Here is a 27,246-nt window from a genome sequence, read left to right as displayed (position 1 = left end):
GTCTCTACTAAAAATACAGAAAAATTAGTCAGGCGTGGTGGCGGGCGCCTGTAGTCCAGAAACTTGGGAGGCTAAGGCAGGAGAATAGCATGAACCCGGAAGGCGGAGCTTGCAGTGAGCTGAGATCACGCCACTGCACTCTAGCCTGGGAGACAGAGAGAGATTCTGTCTCAAAAAAAAAAAAAAAATTAGGAGTGGTGATACGCACCTGTAGTCCTAGCTAGTCTGGAGGCTAAGGCAGGAGGATTGCTTGCATCCAAGAGGTAGAGGTTGCAGTGAGCTGATATCACACCACTATACTCTAGCCCAGGCAACAGAGTAAGAATCTGTCTCAAAAAAAAAAAAAAAAAAAAGAAAGAAAAGAAAAAATTAAAAAGACAATAGCAAATGTTAAATAGGCTGTGAAACATTACATTGTATTAAACTTTCATACATGTCAATGAAAGTATAAATACAAGTATCTTTGCAAAGTTGAAAATGCACAAACCAGGCCAGGCGAGGTTGCTCGTGCCTGTAATCCCAGTACTTTGGGAGGCCAAGGCAGGTGGATCACCTGAGGTCAGAAGTTCAAGAGCAGCCTGGCCAACATGGTGAAACCCAATCCCTACTAAAAATACAAAAAATTAGCTGGGCGTGGTGGTATACACCCGTAATATCAGCTACTCAGGAGGCAGAGGCAGGAGGATCACTTGAACCTGGGAGGCAGAGGTTGCAGTGAGCCGAGATCGCGCCATTGCACTCCAGACTGGGCAACAAGAGTGAAACTCTGTCTCAGAAAAAAAATAAAGGGGGGGAAATGCTGCACAAGCCGGCCGGGCGCAGTGGCTCACACCTGTAATCTCAGCACTTTGGGCAGCTGAGGCAGGCAGATCACCTGAGGTCAGGAGTTTGAGACCAGCCTCGGCAAGACAGTGAAACCCCATCTCTACTAAAATACAAAAAAAAAAAAAAAAAAATTAGTCAGGGTGGGGGGCAGTGTGCGCCTGTAATACCAGCTACTCAGGAGGCTGAGACAGGTAAATCGCTTGAACCCGGGAGGCAGAGGTTGCAGTGAACTGAGAATGGACCACTGCACTCCAGCCTGGGTGACAGAGCAAGACTCCATCTCAAAAAATAAATTAATTAGTAAATAAAATAAAATACACAAGCCTATGACCCAGCTATTCTACTCCTTGGTACTTACTCTAGAAAAACACTTCTACGGCTGGGCATGGTGGCTCACGCCTGTAATCCCAGCACTTCGGGAGGCCAAGGCGGGTGGATCACCTGAGGTTAGGAGTTTGAGACCAGCCTGGCCAACACGGTGAAACACTGTCTCTACTAAAAATACAAAAAATTAGCTGGACATGGTGGTATACGCCTGTAATCCCAGTTACTCAGGAGGCTGAGGCAGGAGAATCGCTTGAACCCGGGAGGTGGATGTTGCAGTGAGCCGAGATCACGCCATTGCACTCCAGCCTGGGCAGCAAGAGTGAAACTCTGTCTCAAAACAAAAACAAAAACATTTCTACATGTACACTGGGAAATATATATATAGAGGTTCATACTAGCAGAGTATGAATTGTAAAAAAACTGTAGAAAAACCAAACATCCCTTAGTAGAACAGTACCTAGAGACAGTCATAAAATGGAATATTAGAAAGCAATTAAATGAAAAAATTACCATTGCATGCATCAATATGGATCTCAAAAATGAATACTGAGTGAACACTATTTGGCATGATATAACATACAAAATTCAAAACCAAAAAGCTTCTTTAATTATTTGGGGGATATAAATAGGAAAACTGAAACAAAAAGGCAAGAGAATGATAAAAACAACATTTAGAATAATGGTTACTTCTGGGGAGAAAGAAAAGGGAAAAAGATTGGGGCAGGGCAAATAAGGAAACTGACAATAAACTATTACTAACACTGCATAATGGATACATGAGAATTTATTAATAATTTTTTTATAATTAATAATTTTATTCATATCACGTGTACTATATTCATTCTTTTGTATACAGGAAATATTTAATTTAAAAGCCCGAATCTTTTGGAGCTAAGAGGTTTAAAATACTTAAATGTAACACTTAATATCCAGTAGTTATAGAATAACTGAATTAAATGTCTATATAATTAATTAGTTCATTTTGGCTATCTTTTTTTGTTTGTTTTGTTTTGGTTGTTTTGAGATGGGGTTTCGCTCTTGTTGCCCAGGCTGGAGTGCAATGGCATGATCCCGGCTCACTGCAACCTCCACCTCCCGGGTTAAAGCGATTCTCCTGTCTCAGCCTCCTGAGTAACTGGAGTTAGAGATGCCAGCTACCACGCCCAGTTAATTTTTATATTTTTTAGTAGAGACAGTGTTTCACCATGTTGGCCAGGCTGCTCTTGAACTCCTGACCTCAGGTGATCCACCTGCCTCGGCCTCTCAAAGTGCTGGGATTACAGGCATGAGCTACCACACCTGACACCTTGGCTATCATTTTCACCTTTCTTTATTTTATTTTTTTATTTTTTATTTTTTGAGATGAAGTCTTACTCTGTCACCCAAGCTGGAGTGCAGTGGTGTGATCTTGGTTCACTGGAACCTTGCCTCCTGGGTTCAAGCAATTCTCCTGCCTCAGCCTCCTAAGTAGCTGGGACTACAGACACACACCACCATGTCCAGCTAATTTTTGTATTTTTAGTAGAAACGGGGTTTCCCCATGTTGGCCAGGCTGATCTTGAACTCCTGACCTCAGGTGATCCTCCCACCTCGGCCTCCCAAAGAGTTGGGATTACAGGCGTGAGCCACCGCACCCTGACACACCTTTTACAACCCAAATCTTTAAAGTAACAATAATAACAACCATAGAGTTGCAACCAATTAACCCAACAGTTACTGAGCACCTACTGTGTGTCAGGCTCTGTGAATACAATGGTGAACAAACTATTACAGTCCCTGATCTTATAGTCAAGGAATTTATAGTACAGTCAAGAGAATCACATAGGCTGGGCATGGTGACTCACGCCTGTAATATCAGCCCTCTGGGAGGCTGGGGTGAGAAGACTGCTTGAGCCCAGGAGTTTGAGACCAGCTTGGGTAACAGTAAGACCACCAATTCCACACAAAAAAAAAAAAAAAAAAAAAGAAAGAAAAAAATTAATTAGTTGGCTATGGTGGTGCAGGACTAGTCGTAGCTACTTAGGAGGCTGAGTCAAAAGGATCACGTGAGGCCAGGTGTTAAAGGCTATAGGGAGCATGCCACTGTACTCCAGCCTGCATGACATAGTCAGATCTGGTCTAAATAAATAGATAAATAAATGAAAAGAGGCCAGGTGCGGTGGTTCATACCTGTGATCCTAGTACTTTGGGAGGCTGAGGTGGATGGACTACCTGAGCTCAGGAGTTTGAGACCAGCCTGGACCATATGGTAAAACCCCATCTCTACTAAAACACAAAAAATTAGCCTGGCATGGTGGTGCATGCCTTTAGTCCCAGCTACTCAGGAGGCTGAGGCGGGAGAATCGCTTGAACCCGGGAGGCAGAGGTTGCAGTGAGCTGATATTGCGCCACTGCACTCCAGCCTAGGCAACAGAGCAAGACTCCATCTCAAAAAACAAATAAATAAATAAATAAAATTTAAAAATAAATAAAAAGAGAGAGTCACATAAATTCCTTTAATTTTATTTCCTTTAAGTTTTTTCTTTCTTTTCTTTGTTTTTTCTTTTCTTTTTTTTTTTTTTTTTTTTTTTTTTGAGACAGGGTCTTACTTGGTTGCCCAGGATGGAGTGCAGTGGCAAGATCACAGCACACTGTAGCCTCGAACTCTTGGGTTCAAGTGATCCTCCTTCCTCAGCCTTTCAAGTAGCTGGGAATATAGGTGTCGTTGCCTGGCATATTTAAAAAAATTATTTTTTTTTGGTAGACATAACCCTTGCTAGGGTGCCCAGGATGGTCTTGAACTCCTGGGCTCAAGTGATCCTCCTGCCTCAGCATCCCAAAGTGCTGGGATTACAAGTGTGAGCCACCATGCTCTGCTTCAACTCTATCACATTCATTATTTTTCTTGAGACAGGGTCTTGCTCTGTCATCCAGGTTGGAGTACAGTGGCACAATCACAATTCACTGCAGCCTCGAACTCCCCTGCTTAAGCAATCTTCCCACCTCAGCCTCCCAAGTAGCTGGGATTACAGGAACGTGCCACTGTGCCTGGCTTTTTTATTTTGTAGAGACAGGGTCTCACTATGTTGCCAGGGATGGTCTTGAACTCCTGGACACAAGTGATCCTCCCACCTCAGCCTCTCAAAGTGCTGGGATTACAGGTATGAGCCATTGCACTTGGCCTTAAATATACTGGATTTGTTTATCTCTGAGATGGAATCTCACTCTGTCGCCCAGGCTGGAGCACAGGGGCATGATCTCGGCTCACTGCAACATCCACTTCCCAAGTTCAAGCAATTCTCCTGCCTCAGCCTCCCAAGTACCTAGGACTACAGGCTCCAACTACCACGCCAGCTAATTTTTGTATTTTTAGTAGATACAGGGTTTCGTCATGTTGGCTAGGCTGTTCTCGAACTCTTGACCTTAAGTGATCCTCCCGCCTCGGCCTCCCAAAGTATTGGGATTACAAGTGTGAGCCACCATGCCCAGCCATACTATTTAATGGAGATGCCAAAGCACTTCTAAACTCAGTCATTCAAGAAGTGTATGACATGATTCCACATGCCCACACTATAGAGTCTACAGTGGTGAATAAGACTGGGATGGTCTCCACTGGCCTGCCTGCCTTTTTACTTGTGGGATTTCAGGGCTCCTTTTCTAGAGTGCAATGTCACTCCAATAGTATTTGACCTGCCCCACTGTGCTCCCCAGATCCTCTCAATGCTCCCCGGCACAACCACTACTGGAAGAGCTGTGGACTATGAAGCAGGCTGGGTACTGGAGAGGAAGGGGTGTGTGACATGGTCCAGATGCACTTCTTTCCATAGGTGTGCCTGTGGACACTGGGGCTATTATTTTGCCTATGTTATAAAATGATGGTCAGAACGTGTAATCAGCTTTCAGTCTAGGACACTATCATCTTGAACCCAAATTAAAATAAATGATCTACCAGCATCCAGTCTTAAACATTTTCTCCACTGAAGCCTTGCTTAAAATTCTTTAGTATTTCCTCACTACTTTATTATTTTGTGAGTTCGGGTCTCAGTCTGTTGCCTAAGCTGGAGTGCAGTGGCGCAATCTCGGCTCACTGCAGCCTCTAATTCCTAGGCTCAAGTAAACCTCCTTCCTCAGCCTCCTAAGTAACTGGGACTACAGGCACATGCAACCACCTGGTGGCTAATTTTTTATTTTTATAGAGATGGGGTCTGGCTATGTTGCTTGGGCTGGTCTCTAACTCCTGGCCTCAAGTGATCTTCCTGCCCTGGCCTCGCAAAGTGCTGGGATTGCAAGCGTGAGTCACTATGCCTGGCCCTCACTAGTTTTCAAGTTAAAAAAAAAAAGTCTAGGTAGGGTGCAGTGGCTCATGCCTCTGGGACGCCAAGTCAGGTGGATCATGATGTCAGAAGATCGAGACCATCCTGGCTAACACAGTGAAACCCCATCTCTACTAAAAATACAAAAAATTAGCCAGGTGTGGTGGCGGGCACCTGTAGTCCCAGATACTCAGGAGGCTGAGGCAGGAGAATTGCTTGAACCCAGGAGGCAGAGGTTGCAGTGAGCCAAGATCATGCCACTGCACTCTAGTCTGGGTGACAGAGCAAGACCCTGTCTTAAGAAAAAACTTGTCAAGCTGATTTGGTTTGGCTATGTCCCCACCCAAATCTCATCTTCAATTGTAACTCCCATAATTCCCATGTGTTGTGGGAGGGACCCCATGGTAGATAACTGAATCATGGAGGTGGTTTCCCCATACTGTTCATGTGACAGTGAATACATCTCACAAGATCTGATGATTTAATAAGGTGTTTCCCCTTTCGCTTGGCTCTCATGCTCTGTTGCCTGCCACCATGTAAGATGTGACTTGCTCCTTGTTGCCTTCTGCCATGATTGTAAGACCTCCCCAGCTACATGGAATTGTGAGTCCATTAAACCTCTTTTTCTTAATAAATTATCCAGTCTTGGGTATGTCTTTATCAGCAGCATGAAAATGGACTAATATACAGGCTAACCTCAAAATTCATATGGAAATGCAATAGACCTAGAATAGCCCAGGTATTCTTGAAAAAGAACAAATTTGGAGGCCTCATACATCCTAATTCCAAAACTTACTACAAAGCTACAGTAATCAAGATAGGGGGTATTGGCATACATTTACATCATGGTCGACTGATTTTTTTTTTTTTTTGAAATGGAGTTTCGTTCTGTCACCCAGGCTGAAGTGCAGTGGCGCCATCTCAGCTCACTGCAACCTCTGCCTCCTGGGTTCAAGCAATTCTCTGCCTCAGCCTCCTGAGTAGCTGGAATTACAGGTGCCCACCATCACACCTGGTTAATTTTTTGTACTTTTAGTAAAGACGGAGTTTCACCATCTTGGCCAGGCTGGTCTTCAACTCCTGACCTCATGATCCACCAGCCTTGGCCTCCCAAAGTGCTGGCATTACAGTCATGAGCTACCACGCCCAGCCTGGTCAACTGATTTTCAACATGGATGCCAAGACAATTCAATGAGGAAAGAATAGTGTCTTCAACAAATGCTGTTGGGATGACCTGAAATTCACCCACAAAAGAATGAAAATGGACCCCTACTTTACATTATATACACAAATGAACTCAAAATAGATCATAGACCTACTCATAAAAGCTCCAGGTACAAAACTTGCAGGGGCAAGTTTTTGTTTTTTTTTTTGTTTTTTTTTTTTTTGAGGCGGAGTCTGGCTCTGTCGCCCGGACTGGAGTGCAGTGGCCGGATCTCGGCTCACTGCAAGCTCCGCCTCCCGGGTTTACGCCATTCTCCTGCTTCAGCCTCCCGAGTAGCTGGGACTACAGGCGCCCGCCACCTCACCCGGCTAGTTTTTGTATTTTTAGTAGAGACGGGGTTTCACCGTGTTAGCCAGGATGGTCTCGATCTCCTGACCTCGTGATCCACCTGTCTCGGCCTCCCAAAGTGCTGGGATTACAGGCTTGAGCCACCGCGCCCGGCCGCAGGGGCAAGTTTTTGAATTTTCTTTTCTTTTTTTTTTTTTTGAGCCAGAGTCTTGCTCTGTCACCCAGGCTGGAGTGCAGTGGCGTGACCTTGGCTCATCAGCTCACTGCAACCTCTGCCTCCTGGGTTCATGCCATTCTCCTGCCTCAGCCTCCCAAGTAGCTGGGACTACAGGCGCCCACCACAACGCCTGGCTAACTTTTTGTATTTTTTTTTTAGTAGAGACGGGGTTTCCCCGTTAGCCAGGATGGTCTCAATCTCCTGACCTCGTGATCCACCTGCCTTGGCTTCCCAAAGTGCTGGGATTACAGGCGTGAGCCACTGGGCCCAGCCCAAGTTTTCTAATTTTCTACAGAAGAAAGTAAATCTTCATTATAATATGTTATGCAATGGTTTCTTAACCATAACATCAAAAGCACAAGCAAAAAAACTGAAAATGGAGAACTGAATTTTATCCAAATCAGACACTTGTACTTCAAAGGATACCATCAAATAAGTGAAAGACAGCCCACAGAATGGGAGAAAATATTTGCAAATCACACAAAACTTAACTTATATCCATAATATATAAAGAAGTCTTACAACTTAACGATAAGTCAACTCAAGGCCAGGCGCAGTGGCTCATGCCTGTAATCCCAGCACTTTGGGAGGCCAAGGTGGGCGGATCATGAGGTCAAGAGATTGAGACCATCCTGGCCAACATGGTGAAATCCTGTCTCTACTAAAAATACAAAAATTAACTGGGCATGGTGGTGCACGCCTATAGTCCCAGCTAGTGGGGAGGCTGAGGTAGGAGAATCGCTTCAACCCAGAAGGTGGAGGCTGCAGTGAGCCAAGATCATGCCACTGCACTCCAGCCTGGTGACAGAGTGAGACTCCATCTCAAAAAAAAAAAAAAAAAGGCAACTCAATTTTAAAAATAGGCAAAAGGGTCAGGTGCAATGGCTCATACCTGTAATTCTCACACTTTGGGAGGCTGAGATGGGAGAATTGCTTAAGCCCAGGAGTTTGAGACCAGCCTGGGCAACATAATGAGACCCTGTCCTCTACCAAAAATTTAAAAAATTAGCCAGGTGTGGTAGTGTGAGCCTGTGGTCCTAGCTACTTGGGAGGCTGAGGTGGGAGGATCACCTGGGCCTGGGAGCTTCAGGCTACAGTGAGCTGTGATCACACTGCTATACTCCAGCTCAGGTAACAGAGTAAGACCCTGCCTCAAATTTAAAAAATAAAAAGGAAAAATATCTGAATAGGCATTTCTCCAGAGTAGTTATATAAATAGCCGATAAGCACATGAAAAGATGTTCAACATTACTAGTCATTAAGTGTTGGGAAAAAGGCTTATGGGGTGCCTGCATAAACTGGCCATAAAAATATGGGACAATAAGTTGTGGAAAGCCACAAGAGGCCTCTGAGGAGGAAGTTCTTCTTATCACTATTATGTTCCCATGCTCTGAGCACATCCTGCTCTCTTATCTACAAACACTGTGCTCAAGAAGAAGGATGCTCCTCTGAAGCATTGGAATGTGGCTAGATATGCAGGATCCTAGTTAAGCCCGCTCCCATCAGCTAACTAAAGATATGCTATTTGAGTACAAAGGAGATTCACTTAAACTGCCACTGCTACAGATTACGTGTATGACGCACTGCCTCCCTTTCATTGTTTTGCTCTGAACGTCTGCTTCTTAGATCTAAGTGACTGTACTCAGTAAACAGTGTGAAGACCAGAACTCTGGGCCTTTTGCAGCCTCCATTTTGTGACTGGCTTCCTGGATCCCACCTTTATGAACTCTTAACCTGTCTCTTCTCATTTCTTTGTTGCCACCGGACTTCGGATACCCTATGGATAGTGTTGAGGCTGGTCCCCAACATTCTGGTGCCCAACATGGGGCTCGAAAGAATCCAGTGAAGGAACACTCAAGTGTGTGAAATGGAGGATCGACGGACAAAGGACTCACCAGGACGAAAAGGTTTTAAGCTCTGCAGGTAAGCGTGGCACTCCGAGAAAGCTAGGGACACAAATGGGACAAACTGAAAGTAAGTACGCCATGTATTTGAGCTTGCTATGGCAGCTCTTGAAGCATGGTGGGGTAAAAGTTGATATGAAAAATCTTATGGATTTGTTTTATGCTGTGGAACAACTTTGCCCTTGGTTCCTGGAACAGAGAACTTTGGAATTGAAAGACTGGGAAAGAGGTGGAAAGGACCTTAAAAGAGCACATAGAAAGGGAAAGGAAATTCCTTTGCCTGTTTGGTCAGTTTGGTCATTGGTGCGTGCAGCACTGGAGCCTTTTCAGATAGATGATGAGGCTGAGTCAGAGGAGGAGAGAGGGGAGTTTAATGATCAGGCCTCTGAGCCGCCTCTACCAAGTACTAACAAAAAGGGAGAGTCCGGAGTGTTGCTGGAAGTCCGGGACCCCGAACGGAGGGACCGGCTGAAGCCATGGCGAAGAACATAAATTGTGAAGATTTCATGGACATTTGTTAGTTCCCCAAATTAATACTTTTATAATTTCTTATGCCTGTCTTTACTGCAATCTCTGAACATAAATTGTGAAGATTTCATGGACATTTATGATTTCCCCAATCAATAGTCTTATAATTTACTATGCCTGTCTTTAATCTCTTAATCCCGTCATCTTCCTAAGCTGAGGATGTATGTCGCCTCAGGACCCTGTGATGATTGTGTTACCTGCACAAATTGTTTGTAAAGCATGTGTGTTTGAACAATATGAAATCTGGGCACCTTGAAAAGAACAGGATAAAAGCGATTTTCAGGGAACAGTGGAGATAACCATAAAGTCTGACTGCCTGAGGGGCCGGGCAGAACAGAGTCATATTTCTCTTCTTTCAGAAAGCGAATAGGAGAAATATCGCTAAATTTGTTCCTCAGCAAGGAATAACCCTGGGAAAACAAATGCATTCCCAGGGAGAGGTCTGTAAAATGGCCACTCTGGGAGTGTCTGTCTTAGGCAGCTGTAGATAAAGGATGAAATACACCCAGGTCTCCTGCAGTGCCCTCAGGCTTGCTAGGATTAGGAAATTCCAGCCTAGCGAATTCTAGTCAGACCAGTTGTCTGCTCTCGAACCCTGTTTCCTGTTGTGGGACATGGACCTTCATCAGTAATTCTAGTTTCGCCCTGGCCTTACGATCTTGCTCTGCCTCTCTGCCCTTGTGATATTTTATTGCCTTTGAAGCATGTGATCTCTGTGACCCACTCCCTATTCGTACAACCCTCCCCCTTTGAAATCCATAATAAAAACTTGGTTTTGTGGCTCAGGGGCATCACAGAACCTGCCGAAATGTGATGTCACCCCAGTGACCCAGTTGTAGAATTTATCTCTTTTGTACTCTTTCTCTTTATTTCTCAAACCAGCCGACACTTACGGAAAATAGAAAAGAACCTACGTTGAAATATCGGGGGCTGGTTCCCCCAATACCAGAGGTGATTTCTGCCAATCCCCCCAGTCTCCCTAAACCTATGCAGAAAATTGTTCAGCCCACAGCTACTTCAGAGAAATGTCTGGAATGGTCACCTCCTCCTCAGCCAAGTGAGTGCAGGGTGAGGGAGCCTGAAACTCGGCTCGCTGCGCCCATTACTGTCCAACCCACAGTTCACTATGGTGAAGGAGCAATTCAGGCTCGCTCTGAAGCATCCTATTTGTGTTGAACAGTGACGGCTCCCTCAGGAAAACTTGGGGGCGCTCCATGAAATAGTTAAAAAGCTACTAGAAAAAGGATATATTTCACCCACTTTTTCTCCTTGGAATTCTCCAGTATTTGTGATTTTAAAAAAACGTATGGTAGATGGTGCAGGCTGACTGACTTACGGGTTGTAAAGCTCCATCTCAACTGATGGGAGCTTTACAACCAGGACTCCCATCCCCCACCATGCTCCCTAAAGACTGACTGCTTGTTATTATAGATTTAAAAGACTGCTTCTTTACAATTCCTTTAGCAGAGACAGATTTTGAAAAATTTGCCTTTACTATCCCTGCCATTAATAACAAAGAACCTGCAGCCAGATATCATTGGAAGGTTTTATCCCAAGGTATATTAAACAGTCCCACAGTTTGTCAAACTTTTGTAAGCAAAGCTATCCAGCTTGTTGGAGATTAATTTCCAGATTGTTACATCATTCATTACATGAATGACATACTATGTGCAACAGAAAAACAGAGACCAACTTATTCAACATTATTCATCTTTGCAAAAGGCAATTACAAATGCTGGATTGCTTATAGCACCTAACAAAATTCAAACAACTCTTCCTTTTCAATATTTGGGGATACAAGTACAAGATAGAGCCATTAAGCCTCAAAAGGTTCAAATCAGAAAAGATTCTTTAAAAACCTTAAATCATTTTCAAAAATTGTTAGGAGATAATCATTGGATTCAGCCCACCTTAGGAATTTCTACTTATGCTATGTCTAATATTTTCTCAATATTGAGGGGAGATTCCAACTTACACAGTAAAAGAGAATTAATACCCAAGGCCATGAATGAGTTAAGAGTAACTGAAAAAAAGTTCAGTAAGCCCAGGTCAGTAGGATTGACTCAGTCTTGCCTTTTCAATTCATTACGTTCCCTACTTCACACTCCCCAACGGGGGTTATTGTTTAAAATAATGATTTGGTTGAATGGTCTTTTTTGCCACATAATACCATGAAAACACTTACAGTGTATGTAGATCAGATGACAATTTTAATTGGACAGGCTCGTATGCAAAGTGTTAAACTTTGTGGCACTGAGCCCAATAAGATTATAGTTCCAATAAATAAAAATCAGGTTAAACAAGCATTTATTAACTCAGTTACATGGCAAGTTGATTTAGTAGAATTTATTGAATGTATTGATAATCATCATCCTAAAAATAAAATTTTACAGTTCTTAAAATTAACTACATAGGTTCTTCTGAAAATTACTCATGATGCCCCTTTGGAAGGAGCCATGATTGTTTTTACTGATGACTCCAGTACTGGGAAAGTGGCACATATGGGACCTTGTGATAAAGTTATCCACACTAATTTTTCCTCAGCCCAAAGAGCTAAATTACAGGCAATGATTGCAGTATTAGAAGATTTTAATCAGCTAGTTAATACTGTTTCAGATTCAGCTTATGCTGTATAAGCTACTCAGCATATTGAAATTGTCTTAATTAAATATATTATTGATAAACAGCTTTATCAATTGTTCAACTCTTTACAAACAGCTGTGCGTGCTCGGGATTTTTCTTTCTATATAAGCCATATCCGAGCACATACCAATCTTCCAGGACCCTTAACTGAGGCTAATGAGCAAGCTGACTTGTTGGTTTTCCCCATACTTACTAATGCCCAAACTTTCCACTCATTAACACACCTTAATGCAGCAGGACTTAAAAACAAGTATCAAATTATGTGGAAACAGGCCAAGGACATTGTACAACATTGTCCTCAGTGCCAGGTACTACAACTAGCGCATCAAGGAAATGGTGTTAACCCTCGAGGGTTGGCACCTAACATGATCTGGTAAATGGACATCACTCACATTCCTGCATTTGGCACACTTTCTTATGTCCATGTGACCATAGATACCTATTCTCATTTTATATGGGCTACTTGTCAAACCAGCAAGACAACACCACATACAAAAAGACACTTGTTTTCCTGTTTTACTGTCATGGGAATTCCACAAAAATTAAAAACAGACAATGGACCAGGCTACTGTAATAGAGCATTCCAAACATTTTTTTTTTTTTTTTTTTTTTGAGGCAGAGTCTCGCTCTGTCGCCCAGGCTGGAGTGCTGTGGCCGGATCTCAGCTCACTGCAAACTCCACCTCCCGGGTTCACGCCATTCTCCTGCCTCAGCCTCCCGAGTAGCTGGGACTACAGGCGCTCGCCACCTCGTCCGGCTAGTTTTTTGTATTTTTTAGTAGAGACGGGGTTTCACTGTGTTAGCCAGGATGGTTTCCATCTCCTGACCTCGTGATCCGCCCGTCTCGGCCTCCCAAAGTGCTGGGATTACAGGCTTGAGCCACCGCGCCCGGCCATCCAAACATTTTTAAAACAATGGAGCATTGAACACAGTACGGTTATCCCCTATAATTCTCAAAGGCAAGCGATTGTTGAGCGAGCCAATTGAACCTTAAAAATGCAATTACATAAATAGAAAATAGGAAGAGATATGGAATATTCTACTCCTCATATGCAATTACAGTTGGCTCATTACCTTAAATTTTTTGAACATCTCCCGGAATCAGGTTACTACAGCAGCTGAACAGCATGTAAAAGGACAGAAGGTAAATGTTCATGAAGGAAAACCTGTGTGGTGGAAGGACTTTAAAACAAAGACCTGGGAAAGAAGGAGAGTTATAACATGGGGAAGAGGGTTTGCTTATATTTCCCCAGAAGAAAACCAGTTTCCAGTTTGGCTACAAGATATCTTAAATTCTACGATGAGCAAAATTCCAAAGAAGAGAAAAGGCTTTTGGAACCAAGATCTCTACCCCCTAGCATGCCTGATGGCTCGAATGAACATTTCAGCCGACCAGATGAAGACCAACAAAACCTGTCAAGCAAGCCCACCAACTTGGGGACAGATCAAGAGGCTGACCCACCTTGCAGAAGAAAACCTGAAAACACAACAAAAACCACTAACCTCGAGTAACCTGACGGTAGCTATGATTGCGGTAATTACTATGGCGGTAAGTCTCCCTGTGGCTACAGCAGACCAAAATTATATCTATTGGGCATACGTCCCATTTCTGCCATTAATTAGGCCTGTCACATGGTTGGAACCCCCGGTTGAGGCTTATGTTAATAATAGTGTTTGGATGCCTGAGCCTACAGATACTCATGGGCCCTCTCACCCAGAGAAGGAAGGAATGTTAATAAATGTGTCCATGGGTTATCAGTTCCCCTGCTTTGCATAGGGCCAGCTATCGGTTGCCTAAAAGGCTACAGACAACAGTGGCTAGTTAAAATCCCAGGTCATGATCAAACACCAGTATCCTATCATTTATTTTCTAGATGGAGCCCGGATCACTCAGAGCTCAGTTCAACTGTAACAGTTTAAGCCCAGAAAAGAGAGGTGTCAACAACCTCAACAAAGGTCAAAGGATTTAGAAATATTGATTCGAAAGGACTGCATCTCTTTTTTTTTTTCTTTTTTTTTGAGACGGAGTTTCACTCTTGTTGCCCAGGCTGGAGTGCAATGGCGCAATCTCGGCTCACTGCAACCTCTGACCCCCAGAGTTCAAAGGATTCTTCTGCCTCAGCCTCCCAAGTAGTTGGGATTACAGGCATGCGCCACCACACCCTGCTAATTTTTGTATATTTAATAGAGACGGGGTTTCTCCATGTTGGCCAGACTGGTCTCGAACTCCTGACCTTAGGTGATCCACTGGACTCGGCCTCCCAAAGTGCTGGGATTACAGGCGTGAGCTACTACTCCCACCAGGATTGCATCTCTGATCACGCTGTGGTACCACAAAATAATTCCTATGGAATCGTCATTGATTGGTCCCCTAAGAGGACCTCTGCAGTTAATTGTACCAATCAGAATGATAGATGCAAGACAGGACTAAAAAAGGAACTACACTATCAAAGAGATGACACTGCTTACACTGAAAAACGTGCCCAGTTTCCCATAATTTCGACCGATTTTGGTACAGCCGGCCTACATCCAAAAATGATTAATCCAATAATAGGCCCTGAACATCCCAAATTATGGAAGTTAATCATGGCCCAATCTCATATTCGGGTTTCGGAAGAAAAATATTATCTTGAGGGACAAGGTGAGAGACTTCAATTTGTGTATCATTTTTCAATTTGTGTATCAGTTCCCACCAGCTAACTAAAGATATGCTATTTGAGCACAAAGGAGATTCACTTAAACCGCCACTGCTACAGATTACGTGTGACATACTGCCTCCCTTTGACTGTTTTGCCCTGAACATCTTAGATCTAAGTGACTGTACTCAATAGTGTGGAGACCAGAACTCTGGGCCTTTTGCTGCCTCCGTTTTGCAACTGGCCCCCTGGCTCCCACCTTTATGAACTCTTAACCTGTCTCTTCTCATTGTTTTGTCGGCACTGGATTCTGGGTACCCTATGGGTGGTGTTGAGGCTGGTCCCCCAAAATTAAGAAAATGCAAATAAAAACCACAATGAGATAACACTTCACACCCACTAGAATGACGAAAATCAAAAGAACTGATAACAACATGTGCTGGACAGAATCTGGAAAAACTAGGATTCTTTTTTTTTTTTTTTTTGAGACAGAGTCTGGCTTTGTCGCCCAGGCTGGAGTGCAGTGGCGCCATCTTGGCTCACTGCAAGCTCCGCCTCCCGAGTTCACGCCATTCCCCTGCCTCAGCCTCCCAGTAGCTGGGACTACAGGCGTGCACCACCACCTCCGGCTAATTTTTTTTTTTTTTTTTTTTTTTGTATTTTTAGTAGAGACGGGGTTTCACCGTGTTAGCCAGGACAGTCTCTATCTCCTGACCTCGTGATCTGCCCACCTCAGCCTCCCAAAGTGCTGGGATTACAGGCGTGAGCCACCACGCCCGGCCAAAACTAGGATTCTTACATGTTGCTGTTGCGATTTTTTTTTTTTTTTTTTGAGATGGAGTCTTGCTCTGTCGCCCAGGCTGGAGTGCAGTGGCCGGATCTCAGCTCAATGCAAGCTCCGCCTCCTGGGTTTACGCCATTCTCCTGCCTCAGCCTCCGGAGTAGCTGGGACTACAGGCGCCGGCCACCTCGCCTGACTAGTTTTTTGTGTGTGTTTTTTAGTAGAGATGGGGGTTTCACCGTGTTAGCCAGGATGGTCTCGATCTCCTTACCTCGTGATCCGCCCGTCTCGGCCTCCCAAAGTGTTGGGATTACAGGCTCAAGCCACCGCGCCCGGCGCGATTTTTTAAGTGGTAAGGCCACTTTGGAAAAGTCTGGCAGTTCCTCAAAAGGTAAAACATGGAGTTACCATATGAACTTGCAATTCCAGTCTCAGGTATAAAAGAGAAATAAAAACAAGTGTATACAAAACTTGTACACAAATGTTCATAGCAGTATTATTCATAAGAGCCAAAAAGTAGAAATACCTTACATGTCCATCAATTGATGAATAAACATAACGTGCTATAGCCATATAATGGAATATTATTTGGCAATACGAAACAAGTTCTGATTGCATGACACAATCTGGATAGACCTTGAAAACAAAGTAAAAGAAGACAGTTGCAAAAGACCACATATAGTATGATTTCAATTACATGAAATGTCCATAATTTGCTTATTAATTATGTAACTGATTTAGTGGTTGTGAGAGGCAATGGGAGGGAGAAATGGAAAGCAACTTACTGATAGGATTCTTTTGGGGGTGATAAAAATGTTCTGAAGTTAGATAGTGGAGGCTGGGCATGGTGGCTTAGACCTGTAATCCCAGCACTTTGGGAAACCAGGAGTTCAAGAACAGCTTGGGCAACATACGAAGGTCTCATCTCTACTAATAATCAAAAAAATTGGCCAGGCATGGTGGCTCACGCCTATAATCCCAACACTTTGGGAGGCTGAGGCAAGCGGATCACTCGTGGTCAGGAGTTCAAGACCAGCCTGGCCAACCTGGTGAAATCTCATCTTTACTAAAAATAATTAGTCAGGTGTGGTGGCTGGCGCCTGTGATCCTAACTACTCGGGAGGTAGAGGCATGAGAATCGCTGGAACCCAGGAGACAGAGGTTGCAGTGAGCTGAGACTGTGTCACTGCACTCCAACTTGGATGACAGAGCAAGACTCAGTCTAAAAACAAAAAACAAAACAAAACAAAAAGGCGGGTGCAGTGGCTCACCCCTGTAATCCCAGCACTTTGGGAGGCCGAGGCGGTCAGATAACAAGGTCAGGAGATCGAGACCATCCTAGCTAACATGGTAAAACCCCGTCTCTACTAAAAATACAAAAAATTAGCCGGGCGTGGTGGCAGGTGCCTGCAGTCCCAGCTACTCGCGAGGCTGAGGCAGGAGAATGGCATGAACCCAGGAGGCGGAGCTTGCAGTGAGCCCAGATCGCGCTACTGCACTCTAGGCTGGGTGACAGACTGAGACTTCGTATCAAAAAAAAAAAAAAAAAAAAAAAATTAGCTGGATGTGGTGGCATGTGCCCGTAGTCCTAGCTGATCATGGCTGAGGTGGGAGGATCCCTTGAGCCAAGGAGCTTGACGTTGCAGTGAACCAGGACTGCACTACTGCCTTCCAGTCTTGGCAGTGAGATCCTATCTCAAAGCAAACAAACAAAAAAAGTGTAAATTTGCAGAAGAATTGCAAAGGCAGTACAAAGTGCTTTCTTATAATTCTCATTAAACTTTCCTTAATGTTATATACATATGACTACAGTACAATTTTCAAAATTAAGAAATTAAAGCTGGTACAATACTATTTACTAAATTGCAGACTTTATTTGGATTTCCTCAGCGTTTCTGCTAATGTCTTCTTTCTTTTTTTGAAACAAGGTCTCACTCTGTCACCTAGGCTGTAGTGTGATGGCGTGATCTCGGCTCACTGCAACCTCTGCCTCGATCCTCCTGCTTCAGCCTCCCAAGTAGCTCAGACTACAAGCGTGTACCACCACACCTGTCTAATTATTGTGTCTTTTTGTAGAGATGGGGTTTCACCGTGTTGCCCAGGCTGGTCTCGAACTCCTGGGCTCAAGCAATCCACCCTCCTCTGCCTCCCGAAGTACTGAGATTACAGGTGTAAGTCACTGCACCCAGCCTAATGTCTTCTTTCTGTTACAGGATCCAGTAGAAGATTCCACATCTGGAGATCTTCTTCTGTCTTTATATCTATCACCGACATTACCTACCCTTTAAAAATTTTGTAAAAGGCATAAATTTGAAAATTATATCCTCATTAATCTAATTCAAGTTATTGATACAACTATTTAACAGGATAGGGTTACCTAGCATAGACTAGATCAGTAGCTCTCAACCACAGCTGCATGTTAGAATAACTAGAGTACATAGTTTATATACTTTTTTTTTTTGTAGAGATGGGGTTTCATATGTGATCCAGGCTGGTCGTGAACTCCTGAGCTCAAGTGATCCGTCCACCTTGGCCTCCCAAAGTGCTGCCATTACAGGTGCGTGCCACCATGCCCCGCTGATTTTTTTATCTTTTATATAGAGTTAGGATCTTACTATGTCGCCCAGGCTGGTCTCAAACTCCTGGGCTCAAGCGATCCACCCGGTGCCTCGGCCTCTCAAGGTGCTAGGATTATAGGCTTCAGTCATGGTGCCCAGCCCCCCTCGGTACAGTTTAAAAATTCTGATATACAGATTGTGCCTCAGACCAATTAAATCACAGTCTCTGGTAGTGGGAACTTGACATCAATTTTTTTTTTTTTTGAGATGGAGTCTTGCTGTGTCGCCCGGGCTGGAGTGCAGTGGCCGGATCTCAGCTCACTGCAAACTCCGCCTCCCGGGTTTATGCCATTCTCCTGCCTCAGCCTCCGGAGTAGCTGGGACTACAGGCGCCCACCACCTCGCCTGGCTAGTTTTTTGTATTTTTTAGTAGAGGCGGGGTTTCACCGTGTTAGCCAGGATGGTCTCGATCTCCCGACCTCGTGATCTGCCCGTCTCGGCCTCCCAAAGTGCTGGGATTACAGGCTTGAGCCACCGTGCCCGGCCAGATGTCAATATTTTTAAAGCTTCCCAGCTCATTCCAATGTGCAGCCAAGAGTGACAACCACTGCCTGCATGAAATTAACAGAACTTCAACCTGTTTCACTAACATGTAGCTTTTAGGTATGGTTATTCAACCAATTAAACATTCAGTATACATTTCTCCAAAAAGCCACTGTGAGAGATTATCAAATATCTAACTTTAATGAGGACATACCAATAATGTAATTTGATCTACCATTCTAGGAATTCTAACAAGAAGGATGTACTAGTCTGCCATGACTTTCTTTTCTACTAAACCCAGACTGATTCTTCATGATCAGTAATCTTTCTCTAAATTAGTAGTTCTCTACCAGGGGGATTTTGTCCCCTCCCCCAACATTTGACAATGAATGGTTGGAGGCATTTTGGTTGTCACAACTGAAGGAGGGAGGGGAGGATGCTACTGGCATCCAGTGAGTAGAGGCCAGGTATGTTGCTAAACAGTCTACAATGCACAGGAGAGTCCCCCACAACAAAGAATGATCCATCCCCAAATGTCAACAGTGTTGAGATTGAGAAAGATTGTCCTAAATTCCAAGTCCCATACAAAAAGTTTGGTTCACAAAGACTACTTTCATTGCTTTCATAATTTCAGCTAGAAAAAGCAGAATTCCTTACACTGTATTTTCTCATCTTAATAATATCTATCTCCCCAGGTCTGGATTCCTAGAACAACATTAGGGCTATAAAAGTAAAGGAGTTCTGAAATTTACTGATTATCACAAACTTCAACAGTGCTAACTTCTCCAAGGTCTCAGGTTTTCTGTTTGTTTTGTTTTGTTTTGTTTTGTTTGAGATAGGGTCTCCTTTTGTCCCCAAGGCTAGAGTGCAGTGGTGCTATCATAGCTCACTGCAGTCTTGGACTCCTGGGCTCAAGAGATCCTCTCCCTTCAGTCTCCTGAGAAGCTTGGACTACAACAGGGGTGTCCAATGTTTTGGCTTTCTTGGGCCACGTCAGAAAAGGAAGTGTCTCAAGCCATACATATAAAACATACTAACACTAATGACAGCTGATGAGCTAAAAACGACAACGGCAAAAACGCTGCCAAAAAAAAAATCTCATGTTTTAAGAAAGGTCATGAATTTGAGTTGGGCCTCATTCAAAGCCGTCCCGAGCCGCATGCAACGTGCAAGCCATGGGTTGGACAACCTTGAACTACAGGGATACACAACGATGGCCAGCTAATTTTTTAGTTTTTTTTTTTAATAGAGATGAGGTCGATGTTGCCCAGGCTGTTCTTCAACTCCTGATCTCAAGCAATCCTCCCACCTTGGCCTCCCAAACTCCTGGGATTACAGGTGTGAGCATCACGTCCAGCAAAGCTCTCAGTCTTGTACCTCCAGGTGGTTTTGGTAGAAATTATGCAGGTAGTTTCCAATTTTTTTTTTGTTTTTGAGACGGAATTTTGCTCTTGTTGCCCAGGCTGGAGTGCAGTGGCGCCAACTCAGCTCACTGCAACTCGCACCACCGAGGTTCAAGCGATTTTCCAGCCTCAGCCTCTTGAGTAGCTAGGATTACAGGCATGTGCCACCAAGTTCAGCTAACTTTTTGTATTTTTTTTTTTTTTTTTTGAGACAGAGTCTCGCTCTGTTGGCCAGGCTGGAGTGCAGTGGCACGATCTCCACTCATTGCAACCTCTGCCTCCCGGGCTCAAGCCATTTTCCTGCCTCGGCCTCCTGAGTAGCTGGGATTACAGGGGTGTGCCACCACGCCCTGCTAATATTTGCATTTTTAGTAGAGACGGGGTTTCACCATGTTGGCCAGGTTGGTCTTGAACTCCTGACCTCAGATAATCCACCCACCTCGGCCTCCCAAAGTGCTAGGATTATAGGCGTCAGCCACTGTGCCCGGCCTGTATTTTTAGTAGAGACAAGGTTTCATCATGTTGGCCAGGCTGGTCTTGAAGTCCTGACCTCAGATGATCCACCCACCTCGGCCTCCCAAAGTGCAGGGATCACAGGCATGAACCACTGAGTCCAGCTGAATATACACTTTTTAAACCTCCCCAGTTTTTAAAGCCCTCTTAGCTCTTCTATAATGGAGAAAGCAAGAAAGAAGGAAATACAGTAGTCCCCCTTATCCTTGGGAGACCCACTGCAGGATTCCCAGGGGATGCCTAAAACCATACAGAGTACTGATCACTAAATACACACACACACACACACACACAATTTTTTTCCTATAGGTATATACCTATAATCAAGTTTAATTTATAAATTTTGCACAGTAGGAGATGAACAACAATAGCTAGTAAGAAAATAGTAGAACAGGCCGGGCTCAGTAGCTCATGCCTGTAATCCCAGCACTTTGGGAGGCCGAGGCAGGCGGATCATGAGGTCAGGAGATCGAGACCATCCTGGCTAACACGGTGAAACCCAGTCTCTACTAAAAATACAAAAAAAAAAAAATTAGCTGGGCATGGTGGTGGGCGCCTGTAGTCCCAGCTACTCAGGAGACTGAGGCAGGAGAATGGCGTGAACCCAGGAGGCAGAGCTTGCAGTGAGCCGAGATGGCACCACTACACTCCAGCCTGGGCGACAGAGTGAGACTCCGTCTCAAAAAAAAAAAAAAAATAGAACTGGGCTGGGCACAGAAGCTCATGCCTGTAATCCCAGCATTTCGGGAGGCTGAGGTGGGTGGATCACATGAAGTCAGAAGTTCGAGATCAGCCTGACTAATATGGTGAAACTGTCTCTGCTAAACATACAACAAATTAGCCGGGCATGATGGCACACACCTGTAATCCCAGCTACTGGGGAGGCTGAGGCAGGAAAATTGCTTGAACCCGGGAGGGGGAGGTTGCAGCGAGCTGAGGTTGCAGCAAGCCTAGATTGCGCCGCTGCACTCCAGCCTGAGCGACAGAGTGAGACCCCGTCTCACTTAGGCACTCACTGATGTGATATAGAGTTCATCTACTATCAATCTTCTGGACCTTCTGACTATGCCTAAGGGAGATCATCTGTTTTGGGTGATCCTGAATCATTGAGTCATGCCAATGTCCACAGTTGGATGTCAAAAGCAGATGATGTCAATGACTAACTGATGGGTAGCACATACAGCATGGTTATGTTGATTCACATCCAGGACAGGGTGGTGCAAAATTTCATCACGCTACTTAGAACAGTGGACAATTTAAAACTTAAACTACAATGGAAGGGACTATGATTGCTTCTTAGGGTAGTGGATATTCTAGATACTCTTCAGCAAATTGGACTCCAGGCTGTATTTGAGAAGTTTCAAAAAACTTCACAAATGCATGTTAAGTGTATACATATGACCAGGGTTAACATCCTAGAATTACAGGGCTCAATAGTACACCCATGAGGTACTGACCTCAATCCAACTGTATATTTACATTATGGTTCTGATGTGGCGATGCATAAAGATAAAAACTTAAAGGAAAAAATATGCCAGCACAATTGGTATTTCTGGGTGATGATCTTGCAGATAATTACCTTTCTTGATTTTCATTTCTAGTGTTAACAATTAGCAATATTAATAATGTTTATAAAATACTGTCCTAACTTTATTAAGGTGTTCATGCTAACATTTGAGATTTCGTATTTTCAAATTTGGGTTGTTCACCCAGTAAGTATAATGGAAATATTCCAAAAAAAAAAAAAACCTCAAATCCAAAACACTTGTTCCCAAACATTTTCATTAAAGAAAAAGAAAAACTCAACCTGTACCCAAACAAAAATCTCAAATTTCTTCCCTCGTTAAATAAAAAAATCATTTATAGACTGTTACAACATAGCAGTTACCATAACTTGTCAAATGTAAACCCTGACCATATTCCAGTAAATTTTATCTCAAAAAAAAAAAAAAGTTCCGCACACCTGTAGTCCCAGCTACTGAGGAGGCTGACGCAGTGGTAGGATCCCTTGAGCACAGGAGCTACTCTCTAGCCTAGCCAACATAGTGACAGCAGGTCTCTAAAAATAGAAATTAAAAAAAATTTTTTTTAAATATTTTAAATCTTATTTTATTTTAGAGATATGGTCTCGCTCTCTTGCCCAGGCTGGAGTGCAATGGTGTGATCACGGCTCACAGTAGCCTCAAACTCCTGGGCATGCCACCATGGCCCAGCCAAATTTTCTTATTTTTCGTAGAGATGGGGTCCTGCTATGTTGACCAGGCTGGTCTTTAACTCCTGGGCTCAAGTAATCCTCCTGTCTCAGTTGTCCAGTGTGTCGGGATTACAGGCATGAGCCACTGTGCCCAGCCTGAAACCACATTTTAAAAGTTTATATCAGACCAGGACCCCAAGATGGAGTCAGTTGTACCAGTGAAGGAGAAGAAACTCCTGGATGTCAAACTAGTGGAACTGCCAAACTAAATATTAATGCGTGATCTCACACAAGAAGGCACTGTTGGAGCATTCAAAGAGGTTACTATAGGTATTACCACAAGTACTCCAATGTGAAGAAACAGGGCTTGATGGGAATTCTGTGGCGCTGGCAGCTTCTGTGCTTTTCAGCTACTGCCTTTCTGAAAAGGAACACAAGCATGGGCAGCTACAGAAGTAAACCTGAAGAGGGCCATTGCGGAGCGCTGGCTCCTGGAGAATCTCCCTAGTTTAATGTCAGCTGATTAGCAACCTTAATTCCCTCTGTATCCCGATTTTTCCCTTGTCATGTAACATATCATATTTACAGGCTTCAGGGATTAAGAAGTGAATATCCTTGGGGAAACCATTATTCTATCTTTGTTGGTTCAAATAATTCAGGATTTGTTCATTCATTTTATTGAGCATTTAATATATTTTAATTTCTGGTATGCTCTTACGGTCACAAAAGAACAGAATCCTATCCCATTTGCTTATATGTAGCTGACAATTCATTAATCAGTATAGTTATTGAAAGTTACTTGAACACAAAGACCACACGTAAGTAACTCTCCCTGTACACTGGTGTAGTGAAATTTCATTAAAGACTCTTTTCTTCTTTGACACACAGTTATGCTGCTGATGAGAAATTTTACTATGAAAACAATGTGATGTAGTGAAAAAAGTTAGTTTTGTTTTTTTTTTTTTTCTTTTTTGAGACGGAGCCTCGCTCTGTCGCCCAGGCTGGAGTGCAGTGCTGCAATCTCAACTTACTGCAACCCCGCCTTCCGGGTTCAAGTAATTCTCCTGCCTCAGCCTCCCGAGTAACTGGGACTACAGGCGCCCACCACCACGCCCGGCTAATATTTGTATTTTTAGTAGAGACGGGGGTTTCACCATGTTGGCCAGGATTGTCTCGATCTCTTGACCTTGTGATCCACCTGCCTCAGCCTCCCAAAGTGTTGGGATTACAGCCGTGAGCCACCGCGCCCAGCCCTATCTTATTATTTCACACACCAACCCTGGAGGCATGTTTGGAGTTGCCTAATTTTCATGTACACTTTTTGATAAGGAACTAAGAAAAATAGCTTGCTGAAAACAAGGGAGACTGAGTCCAGAACTGAATGAGAAGCACATGGTTTCTTCATCCTCTATCACCAGGCTGTCTAACGAGGCTGAAGAAGTACTATCCATAAGTAGCGCGTCAAGGGCAAACAAACATAATCGCATATGGACAGCGGTGTGAAATTCGAGAAATCCGAGGCGAGTTTACAACAAGAAGCAGATCACCAGGCTGATCTTCCTCGGGTCCCAGGTTGGCAACGCAGCGCCCGGGAGGAATCCCCACGGAGGCGCGCCGGTCCTACCGGCCTCACTCCCTACCTCCTGGAGGTCCGCAGTCCCGCTCCTTTCCCTCAGCGATACCTCCCCCGTGCCGGTCCACTCCCTTACCGTGAGTCGAGGACTAGTTCTCCAGACCAGACGACTGACAAACACTGCCTGCGGCCGGCACCTAAGCGCCCGTCCTGCGACTGCGTAAAAGGCTCGGGTCATCCGGCCGGAAACGACTCGACGCGCAGCCGCCGCGGCCTCCAACTACCTGCCCGCAGAGGGGCTCTAGGCAGCCCTCGATCCGATCGCCGGGGTCCCGTGGAGGAGGAGGCGAGCCGCAGCGCCGCGGGAACGAGCCCAGGGAGGTAGGTTGTCGTGGGACTCGGTCCGCCACCCTGGCAATTCCAGTCAAACGGCAAGCCAGACTCGCTTTGCCGGCCCCTTCCTCTCCTGCCCCTGCAGCCGACAGGAATGGAACAGTCCCGCGGTGGGGACTGTGGAAGGCGCACGCGCGAGGGTTGGGGGTTGCGGGGGTGCTGGCAGCGGCTGCTTTGGCGGCGGTTGGTGGCCGTGGGAGCGGGAAGAGGAGGTGGAAGAGGCTTGGGTTTGCGCCGCTGAAGGTACGCGTGAGGGTCTGCGCCGGAGCCGGCTTGACAGGGCCTGAGGGGGAATGAGGGAATGGGGGACTGGGCGAGGAGGTTCCCGTGGGTGAGCGCGTACGGGTTGGCTGGCGCGCTGGACGGCCGAAGGTGGTGGTTGGTGGGAGCAGCCAGCGACTAGCCCGTAGACACTCGTACGCTTGTGGGCGGGCGTGCGCGCTACGCGGCCGGAGTCGGGCGGAGCGGGGGACGGTGGGGAAGAACGCGAGGAGGGAGAAGTGGGAGGTTGGGGGGGCGCTAGGCGCCCTTCGCTCCCTCCCTCTGGAGGAGCAGCCGCCGCCACTCTGCTGCTGCCGCCGCTCCCGCCGCCATTTTGGGTTCGCTTTGCGGAGGGCAGACGATCCCAGTCTCGGTTGCGGGACCCGCCTCCCCTCGGTTTGCCCCCTTTAGCCTCCACCTTTCCCTTCTCCTCTCTCGCATTTCCGCCAGTCAGCTTACCCGCTGGCCGCCTCCTGACAAGCGGGAGGGATCCGCCGTGGACCCAGGGAAGCGGAGGAGCCTGGCGGCCACCCCCTCTTCCCCACTTCCCTGCACTCTCGTCGCTCTCGGCCTCGGCCTCCGACACGGTGAGTAGAACGATTTGGGCAGGCCTTCGGGCCTAAGCACTCTCTCAGCGATCGAATCCTGGGCTTCCTGGGAGTCACTGTCATCTCCCGGACCTGGACCTCCGGGAGAGCAGTGGTGAAGATGGGGGAGGGGAGAGCAGGGAGGGGGATCCTGAGCCTACCGGGAAGTCCCTCCAGGCGGGGTGAAGGGGTGTCCCTGACAGGCGGACTCCCGGAGGGGGCTGGAAAGTAAACGAGTGGAGGCGGAGTCGTGTGTGCCCCTGACAGGTTAGTTTGTGTTTGTAGGCATGATCGGAGCCTCCCCCATAGTCCAGTTTGTGTGTGTTTAATGAAGGGATAAGAGCGGTCGAGGACACGATCCTGAGAGGGGAGTTTACCTGTGTGACAAGGTCTGTGGTGTCCCTGCCGCGTTGAATGGTATGTAGGAACGGCAGGATGATCTCAGTGTTGTAAGTTTCATAAATGTCACTGATTAGTTTTTCCATGGAAAGAGGTGTTTTTGGTCTAGAAGACAGATGGTCTGTTGATGTGTAGCGGCTGTGTTGGTGTGTGTATGCGAGGATGGAAAGTGTTTCCGGAAGAGTTTGCCTTTATTTGTGTAAGTGTAATGGAGTTCCCCTTGTAAGTTAGCTTATTTCTTGAATAAATGTTGGGAGGTTCCTTGCAGTTTGGTGTGTGTGTGTATTTTAGGGATTGGGAGCCGCTAGTTACTTGTTGGGAAAGAGTGGCAATGGTAGGTTTCTATACAGCATGTGTCTGTGAGGTCATGGAGGGGAGAAACTTGGCATAGCCAGTTGTGGTCTTAAGAATAGTTTGTGCCTTTGGTTAGAGTGAGTTGTGTAAATGTGAAGGCCCAAAATATCTATAACAGAATCATTGCTACAAAGCTGTAAAGAATGGGTGGCCTTATTTGTTGTCGCGGGTTTATAGTAATAGTTTACAAATACAATAAGAACGCGCTTTCAGTTTCTTTGTGATACTAAATCTCTGTGAAAATGGTAGGATGCTTTCTTCCATTTTACAAAATAGTTAATTTAGGCATAAGGAGAGAACTTCTCCAAGGCCGCGTGTTAAATTGGTGACAAAGTTGAGACTGTAACTCCCATATTTTCACTACTACTGCAGCAGTATATTCAGCATACCATGGTGCCTCAGGAAGTCTTTGTCGGCAAATCTGAGTATGTTGGAAAGATAGGAGCACATATGACTGGTTGGATTGTATTTGGAGGAGACCAATGGTGTCAGATATGTATGTGGAAAAGGCCGGGCGCGGTGGCTCAAGCCTGTAATCTCAGCACTTTGGGAGGCCGAGACGGGCGGATCACGAGGTCAGGAGATCGAGACCATCCTGGCTAACACGGTGAAACCCCGTCTCTACTAAAAATACAAAAACTAGCTGGGCGAGGTGGCGGGCGCCTGTAGTCTCAGCTACTCGGGAGGCTGAGGCAGGAGAATGGCATAAACCCGGGAGGCGGAGCTTTCAGTGAGCTGAGAACCGGCCACTGCACTCCAGTCCGGGCGACAGAGCAAGACTTCGCCTCAAAAAAAAAAAAAA

General features: G+C 45.3%; 2 protein-coding genes across 14 annotated transcripts in view; one reads left to right on the top strand and one right to left on the bottom strand.

The window, feature by feature from the left end:
- DAP3 (death associated protein 3) overlaps positions 1 to 24,737 on the bottom strand; it is a 52,324-nt gene extending 27,587 nt beyond the window's left edge. For 2 of the 6 annotated variants that reach the window (XR_003309952.1, XM_026457063.1), the window contains exon 1: positions 24,587 to 24,733. Coding sequence is in view for 3 of the 6 variants with exons in the window: in XM_026457063.1 (XP_026312848.1) it covers positions 24,587 to 24,688 (102 nt within the window). In the remaining 3 variants the exon portion in view is untranslated. Of the gene's footprint in view, positions 1 to 208; positions 269 to 15,937; positions 16,040 to 24,586 lie in introns of those variants that run through there. The other 4 variants (XM_026457064.1, XM_026457067.2, XM_026457066.1 and 1 more) reach the window with 4 other exon arrangements.
- The window catches only part of LOC111543769 (YY1-associated protein 1), a 30,247-nt gene continuing 27,708 nt past the window's right edge, over positions 24,708 to 27,246 (top strand). For 3 of the 8 annotated variants that reach the window (XM_026457051.2, XM_023213981.2, XM_023213978.2), the window contains exons 1-2: positions 24,936 to 25,086; positions 25,555 to 25,691. The gene's annotated coding sequence lies outside the window, so the exon portion shown is untranslated. The other 5 variants (XM_023213980.2, XM_023213984.1, XM_023213986.2 and 2 more) reach the window with 4 other exon arrangements.

This window comes from Piliocolobus tephrosceles, chromosome 1 (genome assembly GCF_002776525.5).
Source record: "Piliocolobus tephrosceles isolate RC106 chromosome 1, ASM277652v3, whole genome shotgun sequence".
NCBI lineage: Eukaryota > Metazoa > Chordata > Mammalia > Primates > Cercopithecidae > Piliocolobus > Piliocolobus tephrosceles.
The sequence above is the reverse complement of the archived record's forward strand: the minus strand, read 5'-3'. Positions and strand labels throughout refer to the sequence as shown.